Source organism: Jaculus jaculus, chromosome 1 (genome assembly GCF_020740685.1).
Source record: "Jaculus jaculus isolate mJacJac1 chromosome 1, mJacJac1.mat.Y.cur, whole genome shotgun sequence".
In the NCBI taxonomy this organism is placed as follows: Eukaryota; Metazoa; Chordata; class Mammalia; order Rodentia; family Dipodidae; genus Jaculus; species Jaculus jaculus.
Window position 1 is genome coordinate 247,437,605 of NC_059102.1, and position 23,871 is coordinate 247,461,475.

Genomic DNA, 23,871 nt, shown 5'->3' on the forward strand with positions numbered 1-23,871 from the left:
TAAAAGATCACTTGGCGCTGAAAAACAAAAAAATAAAAATTCACTCAAGGACTTGATTTACTAAACAAACGTGCAATTTCTACTTCAGCAAAACATGCTGAAGTATTTATTGTCCGTCTTTTTTTTTTTTTTAAGCAAGAGTACAAATACACTTTTATTTATTGACTTTTCTTAAATCCTTGAAGGGTACAGCATCACACATATTCTGTGTACAGTGGCCTTGGCAAGAAGGTTGCTTTGGAATTTGGCTTGAATTATACCACTGTTACCTTTCCCCAGATTACTGTTGTTTTATTAGGTTTGCCACCAGGAGTCACTGTGTTGTTTTTGGCTTTGTACACATATGCATATATCTTGTCCAAGTAGAATTCAGTTTCATCTCGGGCAGAAACACCTTCAATTTTAAGAAGAGCCATATGCTCTCTTTGGTTCCGGAGATTCCACTTATACTAGCAAAAATGGCCTTGCACCAGAGCCTTCCAGACATAGGCCTTTAAGAAGTCCTGGTTTGGGATGGAGAGATGGCTTAGCAGTTAAGCGCTTGCCTGTGAAGCCTAAGGACTCCAGTTCGAGGCTCAGTTCCCCAGGACCCACGTTAGCCAGATGCACAAGGGGGCGCATGCGTCTGGAGTTCGTTTGCAGTGGCTGGAGACCCTGACTCGCCCATTCTCTCTCTCTCTCACTGCCTCTTTCTCTCTCTGTCACACTCAAATAAATAAATAAAATTACACAAAAAATAAATTTTAAAAAAGTCCTATTTCCAGCAGGCCTGCATGGGACCCAAGATGGTATGAAAGAGTTAATATTTTTTTTTCAATTTATTTGAGCATGCCAGGGTCTCCAGCCACTGCAAACAACTCCAGATGCATGTACCACCAGCCACTGCAAACAACTCCAGATGCATGTACCACCTTGTGCATCTAAGCATCACCAACTCTTGAAGTTTTCTAGAAGCTGGGCATGTTGATGCAAGCCTTTAATACCAGCACTCAAGAGGCAGAGGTAGGAGGATCACTGTGAGCTTGAGGCTAGCCTCAGATTGCAGAGTGAGTTCAGGTCAAAATGGGCTAGAAGTGAGACCCTACCTCAAAGGAATGAAAAAGCTGTCAGACTGGAGAGATGGCTTAGTGGTTGAGGCACTTGCCTATAAAGCCTAACAACCCAGGTTCAATTCCCCAGTACCCAAGTAAAGCCAGATGCAAAGTAGTGCATGCATCTGGAATTGTTTTACAGTGACTGGAGACCATGGCAGCCCACTCATATTTATATTCTTTCTCTTTCCTTGAAAATAAATGTTTTTTAAAAGAAAGTCATTGCAGCCGGGAGTGGTGGCTCATGCCTTTAATCCCAGCACTCAGGAGGCAGAGGTAGGATCACTGTGAATTCAAGGCCAACCAGAGACTACATAGTGAATTCCAGGTCAGCCTGGGCTAGAGTGAAACCCTACCTTGGAAAACCAAAAAAGTCATGGAAAAATATCTTAAAACAAAGAAAACCCAAATTAACCAATCTTGGCTTGGTGGTTGGTCCACAGAAGGCAGAGGGTAGAAGAAGGATTGATGTTAGAGTTCCAAGTCCAGATCAATCTCAATGAGAATCCACCGTGAAAAACCAAAACAAACAAAATCAAACAACACAAACCAATCCAACCCAAATCGAACTAGTAAAGAAAAAAAATTCATCTACAATCTCTTTCTCTTGAACTTATTGCACATAAATTGGAGAAAATAAAACACAGAAAAATCCATTCATCTCTGCTGTAAATGTGAAATATGTCAGAATTGATATGCAAATATTCAAAATTCCAACCTAAAAGAGGTCACAGACTTATAACAGATAGAAAAAGAACCAGTAAAGAGCAAAAATTGAAATCAAATTTGTCTAGAAGTTGAACCAACAGTATTTTCTCACTGAAAAAGATACATGGGGGCTGGAGAGATGGCTCAGATGGTTAAAGGCATTTGCTGGCAAAGCCTGCTGGCCTGGGGTTCAATTCCCCAGTACCCATGTCTAGCCAGATGCACAAAGTGGTGCATGCATCTCGAGTTCATTTGTGGCAGCAAGAATCCCTGGCATACCCATTCTCTCCCAAATAAATAAAAATGTTTTTATTTAAATATTTTATTAACTTATTTGCACGGGGGGGGGGGAGAGAAGAGAGAGAATGGGTATATCAGGGCCTCTAGCCACTGCAAATGAACTCCATATGCATGTGTCACTTTGTGCATCTGGCTTTATGTGGGTACTGGGGAACTCAACATGGGTTAGTAGGCTTTGCAGGCAAGTCACCTTAAGAGCTGAGCCATCTCTCCAAGGCCCTGTGTTCTTTAAAAAAATTGTGTGTGGCGGGGGCTAGAGAGATGGCTTAGCTGTTAATGCATTTGCTTGCAAAACTTAAGGAGCCACCTCTACCATATCTGCCAGGGCCCAGAAGTAATTGCACAAAAGTGTGACATACTGCTCATACTTCTAGCCTGACAACTAGCCCTACGGTGATGGTAAAAGATACAGTGATTAATCAAAAAAAAAAAAAAAAATCCAAGCAAGCAGAAACAGAGACTACAGAGAACTCAACACTAAACCAGACTGCCAACAGGCCTTCCATGGTTCAGGGAACAGTGCCGAAGAGGGGGCAGAAAGACTGTAAGAGCCACAGGGTGGGTAGAAATACCCTGAGGCATGGACCTGACCCTCCCCACCCCTACCCTATAGGGACTGACAGACCTTTATGACCCCACAGTGAATACCATAACCCCACTCACTGAGAAGGGTTCCCAGGGTAAACAGATAAAGGAGTATTAACCTGTCATTTTGTGTGTGTGTGTGTGTGTGTGTGTGTGTGTGTGTGTGTGTGTGAAGGAGGAGGATAAAATGGGCGCACCAGGGCCTTCAGGCACTGCAAACGAACTCGAGATGCATGTACCACCTATGCATCTGCCTTATGTAGGTAATGGGGAATCGAGCCTTGAACAGGGGTCCTTAGGCTTCACAGGCAAGCGCTTAACCACTAAGCCATCTCTCAAGCCTACATTTTTCCTTTTTGTACAGTGCAAGAGAATGAACACAGGACCTTGCACATGCTAGGTAAGCCCTGTACCACTGAAAATAGATGCTCAGCTCAAAAAATGGTCCCTGGGGACTGGAGAGGTAGGTTAGCAGTTTATAGCACTTGTCAGCAAAGCCAAAGGAAAGGACCCAGGTTCAATTCCCCAGTACCCATGTAAGCCAGATGCACAAGGTGGTGCATATATTTGGAGTTTGCAGTGGCTGGAGGCCCTGGTGTGCCCATTTTCTCAGTCTCTCTCTAACTTGTTCACTCTCCAAAAGATCAATAAGAGCTGGGCATGGGTAGAAGGATCACCATGAATGAGTTTGAGGACACCCTGAGACTACATAGTGAATTCCAGGTCAGCCTGAGCTAGAACAAAACCCTATCTCATAAAGCTAGGTGCTCAAAGTGGCACATGCATAGTTCACAAGAGGCCCTGGTGTGTTCTCTTCCTCTTTCACTACTTGAAAATAAATAAGTGAATAATAATTTTAAAAAGGTACTCTTTGCTGGGTGTAGTGGCCCACGACTTTAATCCCGGCATGTGGGAGGCAGAGGGAGGAGGCCACCCAGAGACTATATAGTGAATTCTAGGTCAGCCTGGACTAGAGTGAAACCCTAACTCAAAAACCAAACCCAAAAAACAAAAAAAAACAAAAAAAAAAACCAACTTTTAGCCAGAGATGGTGGTGCACACGTTTAATCTCAGCACTCAGGAGGCCAAGGTTGGAAATCCTGTGAGTCTGACACCAGCCTGGAACTGGAGAGTGTGTTCTAGGTTAGCCTGGGCTTGAGTAAGACCCTATCTCAAAAAAACCAAACTTGGGCTGGAGAAATGGCTCAGCGGTTAAGGACAATGCCTGCAAAGCACAATAACCAGGGTTCAATTCTCCAGTGCCCATATGAAGCCAGATGCACAAAGAAATCACATGACTGTGGAGTTTGTATGCAGTGGCTGAAAGCCCTGGTATGCTCATTCTGTTTTTCTCTGTTTGCAAATAAATAAACAACCAAACAGGGCTGGAGAGATGGCTTAGAGGTTAAGGCGCTTGGTGGCAAAGCCAAAAGACCCAAGTTTGAATCCACATGATCCACATAAGCCAGATGCACAAGGTAACACATATGTCTAGAGTTCGTTTGCAGTGGCTCTTCCTTCCTTCCTTTCTTTTTCTTGCTTTAGTTTTTCATTGTAAAGCCTGTAACAGATCTTGTTTCCTGTTTAGTTTATTTTAATCAGTTTGTTTCCTCTCAAACTATGTAATAACATCTTTTGCTTTGCACTTAAAAAAATTTTTTTTGTTCATTTTTATTTATCTTGGAGTGACAGAAAGAGAAAGGGGGTGTGTGTGGTGGTTTGAATAGAATAGATGGCCCCCAATATATTCAGTTGTTTGCAGTTTGCATCTGCAGACACCTGACAGAAGGCAGTATCACTGGGTGGATCTTAAAGTGTGGTGGTGGGTTTCAGATTTCAATCTAAAGATATGCAAAGTGTGCCTAGCAAGAGCTCCTGAAGTCTGCAGTGCCTTTTGGCTTTAGGCTTGTGCTTCTTTCTCTCTGTCTGTCTCCCCCCCCCTCCTCCCCGCTTGGACCTGTGAAGGCAGGCCAGCCTCTTCTGCTATTATGGAACTTCCCCTGGATCTGTAAGCTTCAATAAATATCCCTTCCTCCGTAACTGTGCCTGGTCTAGACGTTCATCTCAGTGAACCTGAAGTTGTCTGCTACGGCGGGGGAGAGAAAATGAGCACGCCAGGGCTTCCAGCCACTGCAAACGAATGCCAGATGTGTGCACCCCTTATGCATCTGGCTAACATGGGTCCTGGGGAATTGAGCCTTGAACTGGGGTCCTTAGGCTTCACAGGCAAGTGCTTAACTGCTAAGCCATCTCTCCAGCCTGCTTTGCATTTTTTATTGTGAGGCAATGGACACAACTCACCAATTTGGCTAGACTAACTGCCCAGTAAGCCCTAGGAATAAATCTATCTCCACATCTTCAGGCTGGTGCATACACATGTCAAGCATTTTACGTGGAAAATAGAGATCTGAACTCAGGTCCTCATGTATGCACACACAACAAATACTTTACCTACTAAGCCATTTTGACAACCACTATGTAATGACTTTTTATTCTAATTTGTATTTTCTTTCTTTTTCTTTTCTTTTCTTTTCTTTTTTTTTTTTACTTTTTTGAGGTAGAGTCGCACTCCAGTTCAGGGTGACCTAGAATTCACCCTGTCATCTCAGGGTGGTCTCGAACTCATAGCCTCCTACCTCTGCCTCCCAAATGCTGGGATTAAAGGTATGTGCCACCAAGCCCAACTTCTAATTTGTATTTTCTTTTTTGCTTTATTTTTAATTTGCAAGGAGGGGAAGAAGAAGGGAGAGGAGAGGATGGGCCTGCTAGGCCTCTTGCAGCTATGAACAAATTCCAGACCCAAGCACCATTTTTTGTTTGTTTGTTTGTTTTTGAGGTAGGGCCTCACACTAGCCCAAGGGGACCTGGAATTCACTCTGTAGTCTCAGAACTCACAGCACTCCTCCTGCCCCTACCTTTAATCCCCACACTTAGGAGGTTGAGGTAGGAGTATCTCCAGTAGTTCAAGGTCACCCTGAGACTACAGAATAAATTCAAGATCACCCTGGACTAGAGCCAGACCCCAAGGCAAAAACAAAAACAAAAAACTGAGAATGCAGCTTCAGCTCCTAGCAGGAAGACTCCTGCTACAAGGAGTCACTGAGTGGCTGTTCAGAATTACAGCCTAAAGTTATCCAGACAAGTTTTTTTTTCCTTTTAGTTTTCCAGGTAGGATCTTGCTCTAGCTCAGGCTGACCTGGAATTCACTAAGTCATCGCAGGGTGGGCCCCGAACTCAGGGCAATCTTCCCTCTGCCTCCTAAATGCTGGGATTAAAGGCGTGAGCCACCACACCTGGCAACTCAGAGAAATTTTGAGCTCTGTCTGATTACTTGTGGTGCAGGTGTTAGGTGGCATCTCTGCTTAGATTTATAAATGGGAGGCAGCTTCTTCTGCCATTTGATGGAACTTTTCCTCTGGATCTGTAAGCCTGAAATAAATCTCTTCCTCCCATAAACTGTGTCTGGTTTGGATGTTCATCCTAGCAATGTAAAGCTGTCTACAACAGGTCTTTCGCTCCTGCAAATAAATTCTGTCAGTATGTGCAAATTTGTGCACCTACCTTTACATGGGTACTAGGGAACTGAACCAGAACTGGCAGGCTTTGCAAACAAGAGCCTTTAACTGCTGAGTCATCTCCTCAGTCCTCTATAATTAATTATCTATATTTTCTACATATTTGCTCAAATTCCTTTGTGAATAAATTTGGCTATGAATAAAGTATAAATTCATATATATTTATATTTACATATTTTTCAATAAGCAGAAACTACAGAAAAAATAGGATATACAAATGTTGCAAAAGTTATACCATTCACAGTAAACACAGAAAAAGAAACATAATAGCCTGAAACTGAGTATAATGCAACTCATCTATAATACCAATATACTTGGAAGGTTTAGGCAGGACTTCTAAGAGTCTGAGGCTAGACTAGGCTACATAGTGAATTCCAGGCTAGCCTGAGCTACAGAGTAAGATCCTTTCTCAAAAAACACAACACAGCTGTCATAGTAGTGCACACCTTTAATCCTAGCACTCGGGAGGCAGAGGAAGGAGGATCACTGGAGTTCATAGTGAATTTCAGGTCAGCCTGGGCTAGCATGAGACCCTACCTAAAACAAAAACAAAAAGCTCACTGGCTGTGTTTTAGTTTCCCCTTGAATACCCATTAACCTCCTTGTGCTTAAAATCTATATTAAAGCTATCAGGCTAGAGAGATGGCTTAGTGGATAAGGCACTTGCCTGCAAAGCATAAGACTTCATGTTCAATTCTCCAGGTCCCACATAAGCCAGATGCACAGTGATGCAAGCATGCAATGTCACACATGCACAAAAGGGGGGGGGCATGCACCTAGAGTTTAACTGCAGTGGCTGGAGACCCTGGTACAACAATATTCATTCCCCCCTTCTCTCTCTCTCTCGGCCTTGCAATAAAAAAGAAAACCAAGGGCTGGAGGCATGGCTTAGCAGTTAAGGTGCTTTCCTGGAAAACTAAAGGACCCAGATTTGATTCTCCATAAGCCACATGTGGTACATGCATCTGGAGATCATTTGCAGTAGCTGGAGGCCCTGGCACACACATTCTCTTTCTCTCAAATAAATAAATGAATATAAAAGCAAACAAAAAAGCTCTCATTTAGTTTTTAATCCCAATGCTGGGGAAGAAGAGGTAAGAGAATCCCTGGGACTGACTGCCCAACCAGTCTAGCCTACTTGAGAAGCTCCAGGCCAAAGACATACCCTATCTAAAAAAAAAAGTGGGTGGGGGGGAGACCAAGCCGGGCATGGTAGCGCATGCCTTTGATTCCGGCACTTGGGAGGCACAGGTCGGAGGATCACCATGAGTTCGAGGCTACCTTGAGATTACAAAGTGAATTCCAGGTCACCCTGGACTAGAGTGAGACCCTACCTTGAAAAACAAAAATAAATAAATAAATAAAAGGGGAAAGTGTTCCTGAGAAATGACACCCTACACTGTCTTCTAACCTATGCCTATAGACACACTCCTACTCTGTGTGATACTGGTTTGTGAGCAATAGCATGGAGCTCTGCCTCAGTTCCTGTAGTCACTGAAATTTTCTACCTAATTTCTCCTTTTATTTCTCTATCCCCTTCTCTTATTACTTCTCAATTATAATTTTATGTAACTTCAATGATATTTAGATAGCCTTTATACCAACTCCTTTATTTCTTTTTAAATCCATGTAAACGCCTAGGTGTGGCCACACACACCTATTAATCCCAATCTTGCAAAGGGGAACACAGACAAGGAATCAATCATCCAGGTACTCTAAAAGTAGTCCTTGCATGTCCATTCTCATTTATTTTTATTTACTTTTTTACATCACAGAGTGAATGGGTATGCCTGGACCTCCAGCCACCGCAAACAAATTCCAGACACATGCACAATCGTATGTATCTGGCTTACATGGGAGCTGGGGAATCGAACCTGGGTCCTTTGGCTTTGCAGGCAAGCGTATTAATCACCAAGCCATCTCTCCAGACCCCTTTCTCATTTTTATCTTTGCTCTCTCCTACCCTTCCTCTTCCCCCTTGCTTGCAAATAAATTACTTTTTAAAATATTTTATTTATTTATTTATTTTTGACAGAGAAAGAGGGAGAGAAAATGGCCGCACCAGGGCCTCCAGCCACTGCAAACAAACTCCAGATGCATGCGCCCCCCCTTGTGCATCTAGCTAACATGGGTCCTAGGGAATCGAACCTGGGTCCTTAGGCTTCACAGGCATACAGCTTAAACCACTAAGCCATCTCTCCAGTCCATAAATTTGTTTTTAAAAAAGGCGTGACTTTAAGAAAAAATAGTTCAAGTCGGGTGTGAGAGTTCACTCCTTTAATCCCAGCACTTGGGAAGAAGAGGTAGGAGGATTGCTGTAAATGCAAGGCTACCCTGAGACCACAAAGTGAATTCCAGGTCAGTTTGGGATAGAGCATGATCCTATCTTGGGGGTGGGAGTGGGGTAGGAGGCCGCAGAGGTAGAAGAATTGCCCTGAGTTTGAGGCCACCTGAGACTACATACTGAATTCCAGGTCAGCCTGGGCCAGAGTGAGATTCTACCTCAAAAAAGCCAGGTGTGGTAGCCCACACAGAGGTAGGAGGATCTCCATGAGTTCACACTACAGAGTGAATTCCAGGTCAGCCTGAGCTAGTGTGAGAAAACTTAAAAAAGGGTAGTCATGAGCCCTAGGGGTGTATCGTCTGCTGCTGCCTGGCTAAATGTATATACTATGATTAACAAACTGCCCAGTAAGCATTTCTCTTAATGTTCAGACCCATATATTAATGCTACTCTCACTTTTGATAGAGATCTTCTCTTTTCAGATGGCAGGGACCTTGGGATGACTCAGAAGGTATCATGGTGCTGGAAAGAAGTGACCGGAGTGCTCAGTACTATAATATCTCTACCACACCTTCCAAGGCTCAAGGTCTAATGCAGAAGAGGTGGTGGAAAGAATTTAAGAGCCATAGGAAGGGTAGGACTCCTTACAATGTGCTCTCCGCAGACAAAAAATGGCCTGGATATCCATGACCTCACAGTGCCTGGCACTACCTACACAAGACCATCATAAGAGGAGGAAAAGATCATGACATCAAAATAAAAGAGAGACTGATTGAGATGGGGAGGGGATATGATGGAGAATGGAGTTTCAAAGGGGAAAGTATGGGGGAGGGAGGGTATTACCATGGGATACTTTTTATAATCATGGAAGTTGTTGATAAAAATTTGAAAAAAATATAAAAGAATAGAACAGGGCTAAAATTGAGCCTAGCATGCTTGAGGTCCTGGGTTTGATCACCAGTACTATAAATGACAGATTTTATCTTCTTAGAACAAAAAACTCATGCTGAAGAAAGATGCAGTACAACATGCTTCAATACTAGCTATTTCATGAAGGGAAAAGCAGGGGAGGGGAAGGAAATACCATGGTTTGTTGTCTGTAAGTACAGAAGTTGTCAATAAAATATATATATTTAAAAAAAATAACAAGCTATTTCAGAGGAAAAGGCAGAAGAATCATGTAACTCAGAAGTTGGAGGAGCCTGGGCAAATAGAAAAAGTACACTACATTTTTATAAAGCATACCTTTAGGGTTGGAGAGAAGGCTTAGCAGTTAAGGCGTTTGTCTATGAAGCTAAACAATCCCAGTTCCATTTTCCAGGACCCATGTAAGCCAGAGGCACAAAGGGGCACATACGTCTGGAATTTGTTTGCAGCATCTGGAACCTGGGTGTGCCCATTCTCTTTCTTATCTGCCTTTTTCTCTCACACGCACATGCTGTCTCAAATAAATAAAAATAAAACATTTGGGGGGGGAGCACATCTTTAATAATCCCAGCATTTGGTAAACAGAGATAGGAGGATCGCTGTGAGTTTGGGGCCATTCTGAGACTATATAGTGAATTCCCAGTTAGCCAGGGCTAGAGGGAAACCCTACCTTGAAAAAACAAATAAAGCTGGGCGTGGTGGCGCACGCCTTTAATCCCAGCACTCAGGAGGCAGAGGTAGGAGGATTGCCATGAGTTCAAGGCCACCCTGAGATGACAGAGTTAATTCCAGGTCAGCCTGGACCAGAGTGAGACCCTACCTCGAAAAACCAAAAAAAAAAAAAAAAAAAAAAGAAAGAAAAATAAAAAATAAAAAACAAAACAAAGTAAAACAAGATGGCTGTGGTGGCACACACCTTTAGTTCCATCACTCCAGAGGCAGAGGCAGAGGCAGAAAGATTGCTGTGAGTTCCATGCCAGCCTGGGATAGAGTGAAACACTTTCTTTAAAAAAAAAAAAAAAAAAAAAAAAGCCAAACAAGAACTAGAGAGACTGGAGAGATGGCTCAGCGGTTAAGGCACTTGCCTGCAAAACCTAATGACCCAAGTTTGGTTCCCCAGGACACATGTACAGCTAGATGCACAAAATAGAACATGTGTCTGGAGTTTGTTTGCAGCAGCTAGACATTCTGGCATTCCTATTTTCCGCACCCCCATTTCATCTTGCAAATACAAAAATAAAAAGTTGGCTGGGTGTGGTAGCACACACCTTTAATCTCAGCAGTCATGAAGCAGATATAGGAGGGAGGGTCAATGAGATCCAGGCCCCAAGATTACATAGTGAATTCTAGGTCAGCCTGGACTAGAGCTGAAAATATATAAATAAAAAGTTTTTTTTTAAAAAAAAAAACCGGGCTGGGGAGATTGCTAAATGGTTAAGGCACTTGGCTACAAAGTTTAAGGACTCAGGTCTAATATGCCAGAATCCACATAAGCCAGATGCAAAAGGTGGCACATGCCACTGGAGGCCCTGGCACACCCATTCTCTCTCTTTCACTTTCCCCCCCAAAAAAAGTTGGGCCACACGTGGCAACATACGCCTTTAATCCCAGCACTTCGGAGGCGGAGGTAGGAGGACTGCTGTGAATTTGAGGCCACCCTGAGACTGCATGGTGAATTCCAGGTCAGCCTGAGATACAGCAAGATCCTACCTCAAAAAAACAAAATAAAACAAAACAACAACAAAACCTCCCAAAATAAACAGGTTTCTAGAGTTGTTTTCTGTATATAAGTGAATAAAGAATAAAGGTTAGTTTTTAAAACAAATTTTTTAAAAATTAGAAAAAGTACAAACAGGCCCAGGCCCTAGAAGGGAAGCTACTACTATTGTTTGGCTAAATGGATATATTGCACTCATCACAAACTGCCTTCTAAATATTTATGTTTATGTCCATAGATTAGTGCTGCTCTTAGCCTCAGTCAGAAGTTTAGTTAGCAGCAGATAGTGGTAATTAGAGAGATTCGTAACTGGTCAAAGATTAAGTAGTTATTCAGTGCTCAGCCCTAAAAACTCCTGTATCACCTTCTCCAGGGCTCATGGAACATCTCAAAAGAGAAGGCAAAAAAGTAAAGTGAAGAAGTATTATGGAACAGTTTCCTGAACATGACACAGCCATTGCTTTCAACTCATACTAGCTATGGTTACCTGTACAAGATTGGGCCTGTTTAACATTCCCTCAAGGATAGTGAAGGGGCTCATGAGGTCCTCAACACAATCTGGGGAGGTAATGGTTAAAAACCAGTTGCTACGAGAAGGGGAGACACTTTTTTTTAGTGGCAATGTCACTGATTAAGTTGCCAATAACCAAATAACCCTGCACCCATCTTTATGCAAGCTACCCTAATTAAAGGCAGTGGATGTTAACCTCTGATATCTAGATATCAGAGGTCAAAGACATTTGCTTGCAAAGCCTGATGGCCTGGGTTTGATTCACTAGTACCCACATAAGCCAGAAGCACGGAGTGGTGCATGTATCTTGCGTTTGTTTGCAGTGGCAGGAGGCACTGGCATGTATGCCCTCCCCCAAATACATAAGTAAATCAATCAATCTATCTATATATATATTTTTTGGTTTTTTAAGGTAGGTCTCACTCTAGTCCAGTCCAGGCTGACCTGGAATTCACTATGTAGTCACCTAGAATTCACTATATATAGCTGGGATTAAAGGTATACACCACCACGGCCAGCCTAATAAATATATTTCTTAAAAAGAGACAAAGTAGGGCTGGAGAGATGGCTTAGCGGTTAAGCGCTTGCCTGTGAAGCCTAAGGACCCCGGTTCGAGGCTCGGTTCCCCAGGTCCCACATTAGCCAGATGCACAAGGGGGCGCACACGTCTGGAGTTCGTTTGCAGAGGCTGGAAGCCCTGGCGCGCCCATTCTCTCTCTCTCCCTCTATCTGTCTTTCTCTCTGTGTCTGTCGCTCTCAAATAAATAAATAAATAAATTTAAAAAAAAAAAAAAGAGACAAAGTAGCCAGGTGTGGTAGTGTAAGCCTTTTAATTTCAGCACTTGGAAGGCAGAGGTAGGACGACCACATAGTGAGATTAAATAGTGAATTCCAGGTCAGCCTGGGCTAAAGTCAGATCTATCTCACCCCCCCAGCTTAAAAAAAAAGAGAGAGAGACAAAGTACAAGTGGAATATTTGGAAAGAAAAGTGACGCATGCCTTTAATCCTGCCACTAAGGAGGCAGAGGTAGAAGGATTGCTGTGAGTTCAGGACCAGTGAGACTATATAGTGAATTCCAGGTCAGCCTGAGCTAGAGGGAGACCCTATCTCAAAAAACAAAACAAAACAAAAAACCCAAACAAATGGGGGGGGGGTGTAGAAAAGGGCTGGGGTGGGAGGTAAAGGAGAATAAATATAATCAAAATATATTATAGATGTATAAACTTGTCAAATTGAAAAAAAATAAGTAAATTAAAAACATGGGCTGGAAAGATGGCTCAGACTTACAGCAAGCCAAAGGACCCGGGGTTGGATTTACCAGTACCCATGTAAAGCCAGATGCACAAGGTAGCGTGTGCATTTAGACTTCATATGCAGTGGCTGGAGGCCCTGGCATGACCATTCTTCTTCTCTGTATCTGCTTCCCTCTCCCTCTCTCTTAAATAAATATAAAAAATTAAAAATATATTTTAAAAACATTAAAACAGATTAACAGAATGGGTGAGCTCTGGGTTAAATGAGTGACCCTATTTTTAATAAATAAGATGGATAGCAAGAGATACCATGGGTATCCTCCATGTGACTGCACACCTGCACATATATACGCACACACATACATACATGCAAAATAAAAACAACAGGAGGCTGGGTTAAAGGTGCTTACTTGCAAAATCTGTTATGCCAGGTTCAATTTTCCAGGCACTCATGTAAAGCCAATGGTAAGCAACCCTGTCACACCTATATAGCTAGATATACAAGTGCAAATAAACACACACAGCTAAAAGTGATGAACCAGACTTGTAATCACAATACTCTGGAGGCTGAAGCAGGAAGGATTATGAATAAGTCCAGCCTGGGTTATACAATTAAGACTATATACACATACATATAAAATTATCTCATGCCGCTGTAGTATGTCTGTTATGGGGAAAACCAACCACTCATAAACTGGACTGGAGGCCCACTTCAGTGGAAGGAATACATGCCTGGTATTAAAAACCTATAACAAGGGAGATCATGAACCCTAGGGGTATAATGCCTGCTAGTGTCTGGCTAAATGCATATATTATGCTTACCAAACTGCCCAACAAGCACTTCTCTTAACATGCATACCTATATATTAATGCTACTCTCACTTTTGGATTAGAGAAGCTTCTTTTCAGATGGCAGTGGCCTCTGGGGTGACTCAAAAGGCACCATAGTGCTGAGAAAAAGTGACAGAGGAAAGTTCAGCAATGAAATATATCTATCACCACCTTCCAAAGCTATAGGTCAGTCCAATGCGGAAGAGGTAGCAGAAAAAATGTAAGAGCCAAAGGAAGGTGTGGTGGTTTGATTCCCCCATAAACATGTGTTTTGAATGCTAGTTTCCCAGCTGATGGGGGATTTGGGAATTAACACCTTCTGGCGGCAGTGTATTGTTGGGGGCAGACTTATGAGTGTTATAGCCAGTTTCCTCTTGACAGTATTTGGCACACTCTCCTGTTGTACACCTTATGTTGGCCATGAGGTGAGGCCCACCCTCTAATGCCATTGTTTCCCCCTGCCATGATGGAACTTCCCCTCAAGTCTGTAAGCCAAAATAAACCCTTTTCCCCCACAAAAGTCGTTTTGTTTTGTTTTCTGAGGTAGGGTCTCACAGCAGCTCAGGCTAACCTGGAATTCGCTATTTAATTTCAGGGTGGCCTCGAACTCTCAGCGATCCTCCTACCTATCTTCAGAGTGTTGGGATTAAAGGTGTGCACCACCACACCCAGCCCCAAAGCTGCTCTTGGTCTGTGATTTCAGCCAGCAATGCAAACCTGACTGCAATAGAAGGGTAGGACTGCTTACAATGCAGTCTTCCAGACAAAAAATGGCCTGGATATCTGTGACCTCGCAATGTTTGGTACTACCTACATAGGACCTTCAAAATAGGAGGAAATGGGCTGGAGAGATGGCTTAGCGGTTAAGCGCTTGCCTGTGAAGCCTAAGGACCCCAGTTCGAGGCTCGGTTCCCCAGGACCCACGTTAGCCAGATGCACAAGGGGGCGCATGTGTCTGGAGTTCGTTTGCAGAGGCTGGAAGCCCTGGCGTGCCCTTTCTCAATCTCTCTCTCTCTGTCTCTTTCTCTCTGTCACTCTCAAATAAATTAATAAAAAATGAACAAAAAAATAAACAAAAAAAATAGGAGGAAATGCCAGGCGTGTTGGCACAGGCCTTTAATCCCAGCACCGGGAAGGCAAGAGGTAGGAGGATCATGGTGAGCTCAAGGCCACCCTGAGATTACATTGCGAATTCCATATCAGCCTGGGCTACAGTGAAACCCTACCTTGAAAAACTGGGGGAAAAAAATAAGAGGAAATGATGACATGAAAATAAAAGAAGCCAGGTGTGGTGGCACACACCTTTAATCCCAGCAGCGGGAGGAGGATCACTGTGAGTTTGAGATCTCCCTGAGACTATATAGTGAATTCCAGGTAAGCCTGAACTAGAGTGAGACCCAACCTCGAAAAACCAAAAATAAATAAATAAATAATAAGAGAAATTGAGAGGGGGAAGGGATATAATGAAGAGTGGACTTGTGAAGAGGAAAGTGGGGGAGGGGAGAGAATTAGCATGGCTTATTGTCTATAATTATGAAAGTTGTCAATAAAAATAAATAAAGGTGGAAGGTGGGGGGGAAAGAAAGGAAAGACAAAGTATGGGCACCCAGGGTCTCTGCAAATGAATTCCAAATACATGTGCCACTTAATGCATCTTGCTTTTTATGGGTATTTATTAACTTATTTATTTGAGAGAGTGGGTGAATGAGTGAATATGGGGCCACCAGGGTCTCTAGCCACTGCAAATAAACTCTAGACACATGCACCACCTTGTCCATCTGGCTTATGTGGTCCTGGGGAATCAAACCTGGGTCCTTTTGCTTCACAAGTAAACACCTCAACTGCTAAGCCATCTCCATAGCCCTAAGTTCTGTCTTTTTGTCCATATAGACCCAGGTTCGTTATTTTTCTTTTAAAGACAGAACTTCAAGGGTAGGAATTGCTTAAATATTTGGTTTTGTTTGTTTGTTCTCGTGGTACTAGAGATTGAATCTGGGGCCTTGAGCATACTAAACAAGCACTTAACCACCTAAAAAGCTGGATGCTTATGGATGAAATTGACCTTGTCAAGGAAACTACTTGACATAAGCATTCTAGCAGAGGAAATTTATTTAAATGTAAAGAAGCTTTGTGAAATAACAATGTGGAATGATACTAAATCATTTCAAACTTACTATTGTGGAGCTGTGGCTATAAGTTATAGAGTGTTTACCTAGCATACTAGGTTTAATCCCTGGTACCACCAAAAAAGTACAAAGCTTAGGCTGGGTATAGCGGCGCACGCTTTTAATCCCAGCACTAGGGAGGAAGAGATAGGAGGACTACCTTGAATTCGAGGCCACCATGAGACTATATAGTGAATTCCAGGTCAGCCTGGACTAGAGCGAACCCCCACCCCCTTTGAAAAACCAAAAGTAAAAAGCCAGTGTGGTGGTATACTGCTGAGACTACATAGTGAACTCCAGGTCAGCAAGACCCTACCCCCACCCTCACCCCCCCCAAAAGATGAGACTTATAGGGAAGTCAATACTATTGAAACAGTACAAATTTGAGCACACAGTATCCTGTATTCTCTATAGCCCAAGACTACCGCAACCTAATACCTCACTTCTTGTTTTCCTAACGGTGAATGACATGAATGAAGTACCAGATCCTTTCCCATCTTAATCCAGATCCCAACCACTGGAAGCAGCTCAAAGTCACAAGGTCTTTGGAGTAGTCCTATAGTCTTTCATCACTTGGAATAAATATAAGAAAAAAACCTGAGCAGGGCTGGGGAAATAAATCAACAGATAAGAATCCTTCTGCAAATTCACAAGAATTTGAGTTTAATGTCCAGTATGTACATAAAAAGTAGGGCGTGACAACACATGTCTGCAACCTCAGTCCTAAGAGAGATGGTGACAAAATTGCTGGGGCTCCCTGGTCATTGAAAAAACAGTGAGTACCTGAACCTGTAGGTTCAGTTAGGGACTGTCTCAGGAAAATAGGTAGAAGAGTAATAAAGGAGAGAGCTGGAGAGATGGCTTAACGGTTAAAGCGTTTGCTGGCAAAGCAGAAGACCCAAGTTCAATTCCCAAGTACTCACCTGAGCTAGATGCACAAGGTGGCACATGCATCTGGAGTTTGCAGTGGCTGGAGAGATGGCATAGTTGTTAAGGCAATTGCCTGCAAAGCCAAAGGATTCCAGTTCGATTCTCTAGGACCCAGTAAGCCTGATGCACAAGGTGGAGCATGCACCTGGAGTTCTTTTGCAGTAGCTGGAGGCCCTCGTGCGCCCATTCTCTCCCTCTCTCAAATAAATGAATAAAATATATTTAAAAACAAAAAAGCAAACAAATTTCAAAAAAATATGCATACAGGGCTGGAGAGACTGCTTAGCAGTTAAGGCATTTGCCTGCAAAGCCAAAGGATTCCAGTTCGATTCTCCAGGACCCAGTAAGCCAGATGGACAAGGTGGAGCATGCATCTGATATTTGCTTGCAGTGACTGGAGGTGCCCCCATTCTCTCTCTCTCTCTGCCTCTTTCTCTCAAGGTCAGGCGTGGTGGCAGAGGTAGGAGGATCACCAAGAGTTCAACGCCACCCTGAGGCTACATAGTGAATTCCAGGTCAGCCTGGACTACAGTAAAACCCTACCTCAAGGGGGAAAAAAGTATGTATGTATATATATATGTGCGTGTTTATGGACACATAGTGATAAAGTAGGACTTCAACATCTACATACACACAAACCTCTGAGGATCTATTCCAAGTCTATCACCTTGAAGTCCTCACACAACAGGAAAAAATTACATATATACAATGTAGCTTTTTGTTTGTTTTGTTTTTGTTTTTCAAGGTAGGGTCTCACTGTAGTCCAGGCTGACCTGGAATTAACTATGTAGTCTCAGGGTAGCCTCGAACTCACGGTGATCCTCCTACCTCTGACTCCTGAGCACTGGGATTAAAGTCGTGCACCAATACTCCCAGCTCTACAATGTAGTATTTTACATACATTCCAGCAGGTTATTTCTATGGAAGTTTTAGCAGACACTACCATACTTGTGGTTATTAAATTTAGTATGTATCCGAGTTACCTGGTGAGCTTAAATAGATCTGAGATTCTGAATAAAAAGATTTAGAAATAGGAAGAAATGCTGGGCATGCTAGCGCACACCTTTAATCCTAGCACTCAGGAGACAGACGAAGGAGGATCACTGTAAATTCGAAGTAAGCCTGGGACTACAAGTGAATTCTAGGTCAGCCTGGGCTAGAATGAGATCCTACCTTGTAAAACAAGAAAGAGGGGAGGGGGAATTTTTTTAATAACTGGGCTAGAGGGATGGCTTAGCAGTTAAGGTGCTTTTCTGCAAAGCCAAATAACCCAGGTTCAATTCCCCAGGACCTACGTAAGCCTATGTAAGACCTATGTAAGGTGGCACATGCATCGGGAGTTCGTCTGCAGTGGCTGGAGGCCCTGGAATGCCTATTCTCTCTCTCCCTCTATATTTGTATCTGCCTCTTTTACTCTCTCAAATAAATAAATAAAAATGATGTTTTCAAAAAGGGGGGATAAGATGCAACTTATTTTCATATAGACACTATGTTGACCACAGCTAAAAATTAATTACCTCAAAGATAACATTCGGTCTAAATATAGGTCTATATAGTTGTTTTGTTTTGTTTTGTTTTGTTTTAAGGTAAGGTTTCACTCTAGCCCAGGCTGACCTGGAACTCACTATGTAGTCTCCAGGTGGCCTCGAGCTCATGGTGATCCTCCTACTTCTGCCTCCCAAGAGCTGGGATTAAAGGTGTGCACCACAACTGGCTTTTATACAATTTTTAATTTGTGACTTTCTTCTTATTTTGAGATGGACTCTCATCCTGGCCTAGAACTACTCTGACCCACCTGCCTTACCCTCTGGCATTCTGGATTATAGGTGTGAACCATCATTCCTGCCTTGTACATTTTTTTAGAAAATCATTTATTTAGAGATACATAGGAAGGGTGAGGTATGGGTGCACCAGGGCCTCCTGCTACTACAAATAGACTCCAGACACATGTGCTACCTCATGCTAACATGGGTACTAGGGAAATGAACCCAGGCCATTAGGCTTTGCAAGAAAGTGCCTTTAACCACTGATTCATCTCTCCATTTTTCTTTTTTGTAAAAATATTTATTTATTATTTGAGACAGCATGAGACAAAAAGGCAGAGAAAGAAAAAGAGAATGTGCATTCCTGTTGGGCCCTGAAAGGCCCAGGCGTGAGGCCTAGTGGAACTTCCTGAGTCTAGCTAAAGTTTGGCGACCTGTCTCTGGCCAGCTATGACTCAGCAGGATGCCTAATGGCTTCTGGCCTGCTACTTCCATGTGTTAATTATAATTACCATTTCAATAATTAAAGTTTACTATTGGCCCTTACCTCTTCCCCCACCCTAAAATCCTCGCCTTCGCCCCCAACATGATATAGGCAACTGTTCAGAGTAATAAAGCGAGTTGTTTCTGCATGGAAAAGACTCCCGACTCAGTGTGGTTTTTCTCCGGTGGCCAGGAGAGGTTTCTGAGTCGTCCGACACTCATCACCCCCTCAACCCCTAGGGAGGAACCAGCAGGCCTGGTCCTTCCCTCGGTACTACCTGAGCCCCGCATCTGGCACCCTGTGGGGCTCTGGGACCCCAACAGACTAGTGCACCCCGTGAGAGGCAGTCGTTGAGGAGGTAATCGTGTGTGTGCGGGTGAGCGTACCCTCATGAGTTATGAGGCAGTCTTCATATTTAGTGCACTAAACTTTGCTTCTATAACCTGTACTTACTTGTCGACATCTCTTCATTCCCTTTCTCTTCCCCTTCACCTTTGGTTTGCCATGGCTTTTGTATTTCTAAAGGCTTGTGTTTCTCTCTCTTTCTCTGCTTGGGCCTGTGGAGGCAGGCCAGCTTTTTCTGCCATTATGGAACTTCCCCTGGATCTGTAAGCTTCAATAAATATTCCTTCCTCCATAACTGTACCTGGTCTGGAAGTTTATCTCAGCAAACCTAAAGCTGTCTGATGAGCTGAGATGAACCTGACCATGTGGATGTTAATCTTTTTTAACCTTTGTTTTAAAGAATTAGGCATAAACTTGATGCTTTCAACTAAATGTGTCTTCTGGAATGGTAAGCCAAATTTTATAGACTATTCAGATAAAAGTTTAAAAATTCTAAGTACAGACAGCATTAAACTTTGAGGCTTAGCTTATAAGCTTTCTAAGAGGAAAGACTACAGGGAACCTCATTGGAACTGGGCTACTGGCATAAGGGGTGGCTACATCCTGCTGCCCAGGCCCAAAAAGAGTTTAATCAAGGTTAAATTTGTAATAGACTAATATGCTTAGCTAGAGATATTGAATTTAAAAAATTTAAGATTTGTTTTTTCTTTGTTTTGGTTTTTTGAGGTAGGATTTCACTCTAGCCCAGGCTGACCTGAAACTCCCTATGGAGCCTCAGGGTGGCCTAAAACTCTTGGTAATCCTCCTACCTCCACCTCCCGAGTGCTGGGATTAAAGGCGTACACCACCACGCCCGGCTGAGACTTAAGATTTTAAACTAAAAAACCTCAAGCAAATTAAAATTACGGGCACTGAGACAAATTTTAGGTTATGATGGTTCAGTTTACATTGTTTTAGTCTTTCCTTACTATACCTTATACCAGTTAAAAAATGTTTACTCTGTGCCTTTATATATTAGAAGTGTTTAACTTGTTTAATTTTACAAATCTCAATATCTTAAATTGGTCAAGACTGTGGAGACCTTTAAAATTAAACTGAGTACAATTTATAATATATGATAGTTATAAATCCATTGGGAGCCAAGGACAAAATTTGGTAGTTTAAATAGATGGACCCCTCCTGGCAGCCTGTGCCTGATCCTCCCCTACTGGGAAATGGCGGACAATCCACCTTCTGGGAGACTGCCATGTAGCCCCCTTGGACTGACCCAGGTGGGGACACGGGGGGGGGGGGACGTCCTCCATCTTGTGGTGACTGGGCTCACTGACCTTTTCCTGCACCTACTGGACATTGGCACATGCCGGGGGGGAAAAAAAAAAATCTAAACATGCCATTAGTTATATGCTTCAATGTTTTACAACTCTTAGGCTGCCAGGTCAAATTCAAGCAAATAATGGCCCCTACTTCATAAGCAAGGCCTTTGTAGATTTTCTCTGGACCTGGAAAATCTCACATTCCACAGACATCTATACAACCCCCGGCAGGCTATTATTAAAAGATATAATCATGGGCTTAACGGTTAAGCGCTTGCCTGTAAAGCCTAAGGACCCAGGTTCGAGGTTTGATTCCCCAGGACCCACATTAGCCACATGCATCTGGAATTTATTTGCAGTGGCTAAAGGCCCTGACACGGCCATTCTCTCTCCCTCTCTATCTGCCTCTTTCTCTGTCACTCTCAAATAAATAAATAAAAATATTTTTAAAAAAGATATAATCAAACTCTCAAGTCTCAATTACAAAAACAAAAGGGGAATCCTTACCCCCACATAACCAACTAAAAAGGGCCTTATTTACCCTAAATATTTTAATTCTTTCTAGCAATTTATAATGTGTGATGGTTATAAATCTATTAGACTCCAAGGACAAAGTGTGGTAATTTAAATAAATGGACCCCAATATATTCAATTGTTTATCTTACGGTGTGATGGTGGATTTCAGATTTCAATCTAAAGATATACAAAGTGTGCCTAACAGGAGTTCCTAAATATGCTGTAGCTTTTGACTTTAATATTGTACTTTTAATGCCTAACTATCCTTCATACTCACAGCTTTAAAGTAGTTCCTGAGAAAGTTCAAACTGTATCTCCCTTTAAGATCTTGGGCTTGATCCTTACCATAGATACATACATAGATACCTATTAGATGCTCTATATACTAGGGTTAAAAGTTAAAACTTGTTTGGAGTGTCATGTAGATTTTCAATGGATTTGTGTTACTTCTAAAAAATATAGTAACAGTTAACAGCATTGGGGAAATACATTTACGAGATATTTGGCACAACGATAATATTTCCTTAGATCTTAGATCTTACTTTTGATTCAGCTAAAGCTGCTGATGACTTAATATCTACTTTTAAGTCTGCCTTGCCTGGATGAAATTCTCTCACTTCTTGGATAGGAAGCTTTACTGCTACGGATATTTGTCTTTTGCTCATTCTGTGTCTGCTGCCCATACAGGTTAAATGCCTTTTAAGATCCTTTATGGATATCCATATAGAAATACATGGGATACAGCCAGGGACCTAACCCAGGTCCTGAGACATTATCTTAAAACCCCTGCAGAGGCTGGTAGTCAAAGACGGGTAAGATTCTCTTGAGTTAGGTCAACCTAAGACAAGGCATGAATGGTGGAATTCATGTACCGATGACGGGTAAGGCCTAAATATCATAGAGAACAACCTAAGACAGACACAGTCTTTCTGCACCGGGGCCCGGTTCGGCCTGGTTCATAAAAATAATAAATAAAAAAGGGGGAATTGTCGGGAGCCATTTTGGCTGGACTTGTATCCATAGCTCTGAGCTTGTATCCATAGCTCTGAGCTTTCGGCAGCAACACTTTAGCAAAACTATAGCAAGGCTTTACCAAAACAATAGCACCTACAGTGTGAGCAAGATTATGTGCATTCAGTGTCAGGAAGCCGTTCTGGCAGCAAGACATTAGCAACTACATACATGTAAGCAAGATTATGTATATTCAGAGTCAAAGCCATTTGGCTGGCCTTAATAGTCTTTTGTACTGAGAAGTAATTAAAATAAAGAAAAACTCTAACAGAAAGGAGTTTTTTGATAGAAACTTGTGTGAAGCTCATAAAATCTTTGTCCATGGGAAAACTTTGTAAAAAGAAAAAGACCCATTTGGGTACCAGCGAGAGACCTAAAATATTTGTCCCAACAAGGGGACACTGACAATCACTTCTCTAGGGAGTGTCCCGCCCCTGAGGACTGTTCCTAAAATTTCCTTTACCCTGCTAAATTGAATAACTCCCTCCCTTGCGGAGGATTGCGATCTGGACCTCTCTGGCTAATTACAGTACAATTGCCCATATGACCTTAAAAAGCTGCTCAGCCACCTTCCTCATCCCGGTCCAGCTTTTCCGAATGTTTCCTCTGGGCATTTGGGCTCTTCCTTCTCCTAATAATTCCAGTATAGATGTGAGATACATTCCTCCTTCCTTCTGTACTTTTAACACAACTGAGCCCTTCTAGAATGCTACCTTGTGAATCTGGCTTACATGGGTCCTGTGGAATTAAACTGGGATCCTTTGGCTTTGTAGTCATGTGCCAGAACCGCTAAGCCATCCATCCAGAACACGCAGAAAAACTTTTGAGCAGAAACAACAGCTGGGCATAATGCTTCATGCCTATAAGCATTCCTAAAAGTAAGAAGTCAAGCAGTTCATGGTCATTCTTAGCTACACAGTTTTGAGGCCAACCAGAGCTTCTTGAGACCTGGTCTCAATAAAAATAACTATTTGGGATGGAGAGATGGCTCACTTGCTTGCAATGCCAAATACCCAGACTTGATTCCCCTGTACTAATGTAAAGCCAGATGCACAAGGTGCCACATGCATCTGAATTCATTTGCAGCAGCTGAGAACCCTGGCACAACCATTCTCTTTTTGCTCTCAAGTAAATTGGTAACAATATTTAAAACATAATTCTAACAACAACAAAGCCTGGTGTGGTGGAATGCACATGCCTTTAATCCCAGCACTCGGGAGGCAGAAGATCACTGAGTTCTAGGTCACCCTGGAACTACATAGTGAATTCAGGTCAGCCTCGGCTAGAGTGAAACACTACCTCAAAATAAATAAATAAATAAATAAATAAATAAATAAATAAATAAATAATACATTCTATCTCCTCTCTCAATTAAAAATAAAATATAAAATATTTTAAAAATAAATTAATTAAAACCATTATTGATAACACATACTTAAGCAAAACAGTTTCATTATAAAGTTTTTTTTTTTTAATTTATTTGAGAGCGACAGACAGAGAAAGGGAGAATGGGCGCGCCAGGGCCTCCAGCCAGTGCAAATGAACTCCAGACACGTGCGCC

At 42.5% G+C, this 23,871-nt stretch overlaps 1 protein-coding gene and 1 pseudogene across 3 annotated transcripts in view; both read right to left on the reverse strand.

The window, feature by feature from the left end:
- Nucleotides 1–23,871, reverse strand: part of Ctcf (CCCTC-binding factor) — a 112,913-nt gene that overhangs the window by 43,839 nt on the left and 45,203 nt on the right. Inside the window, exon 1 of one of the 3 annotated variants that reach the window (XM_045152190.1) lies at nt 16,872–16,920. The exons of 1 other annotated variant lie outside the window; for it this stretch is intronic. In XM_045152190.1, the coding sequence (XP_045008125.1) occupies nt 16,872–16,898 (27 nt within the window). In that variant the 5' untranslated portion in view covers nt 16,899–16,920. Of the gene's footprint in view, nt 1–16,871; nt 16,921–23,871 lie in introns of those variants that run through there. One more of the 3 variants, XM_045152191.1, reaches the window with a different exon arrangement.
- LOC101606290 lies at nt 148–487 on the reverse strand (annotated as a pseudogene).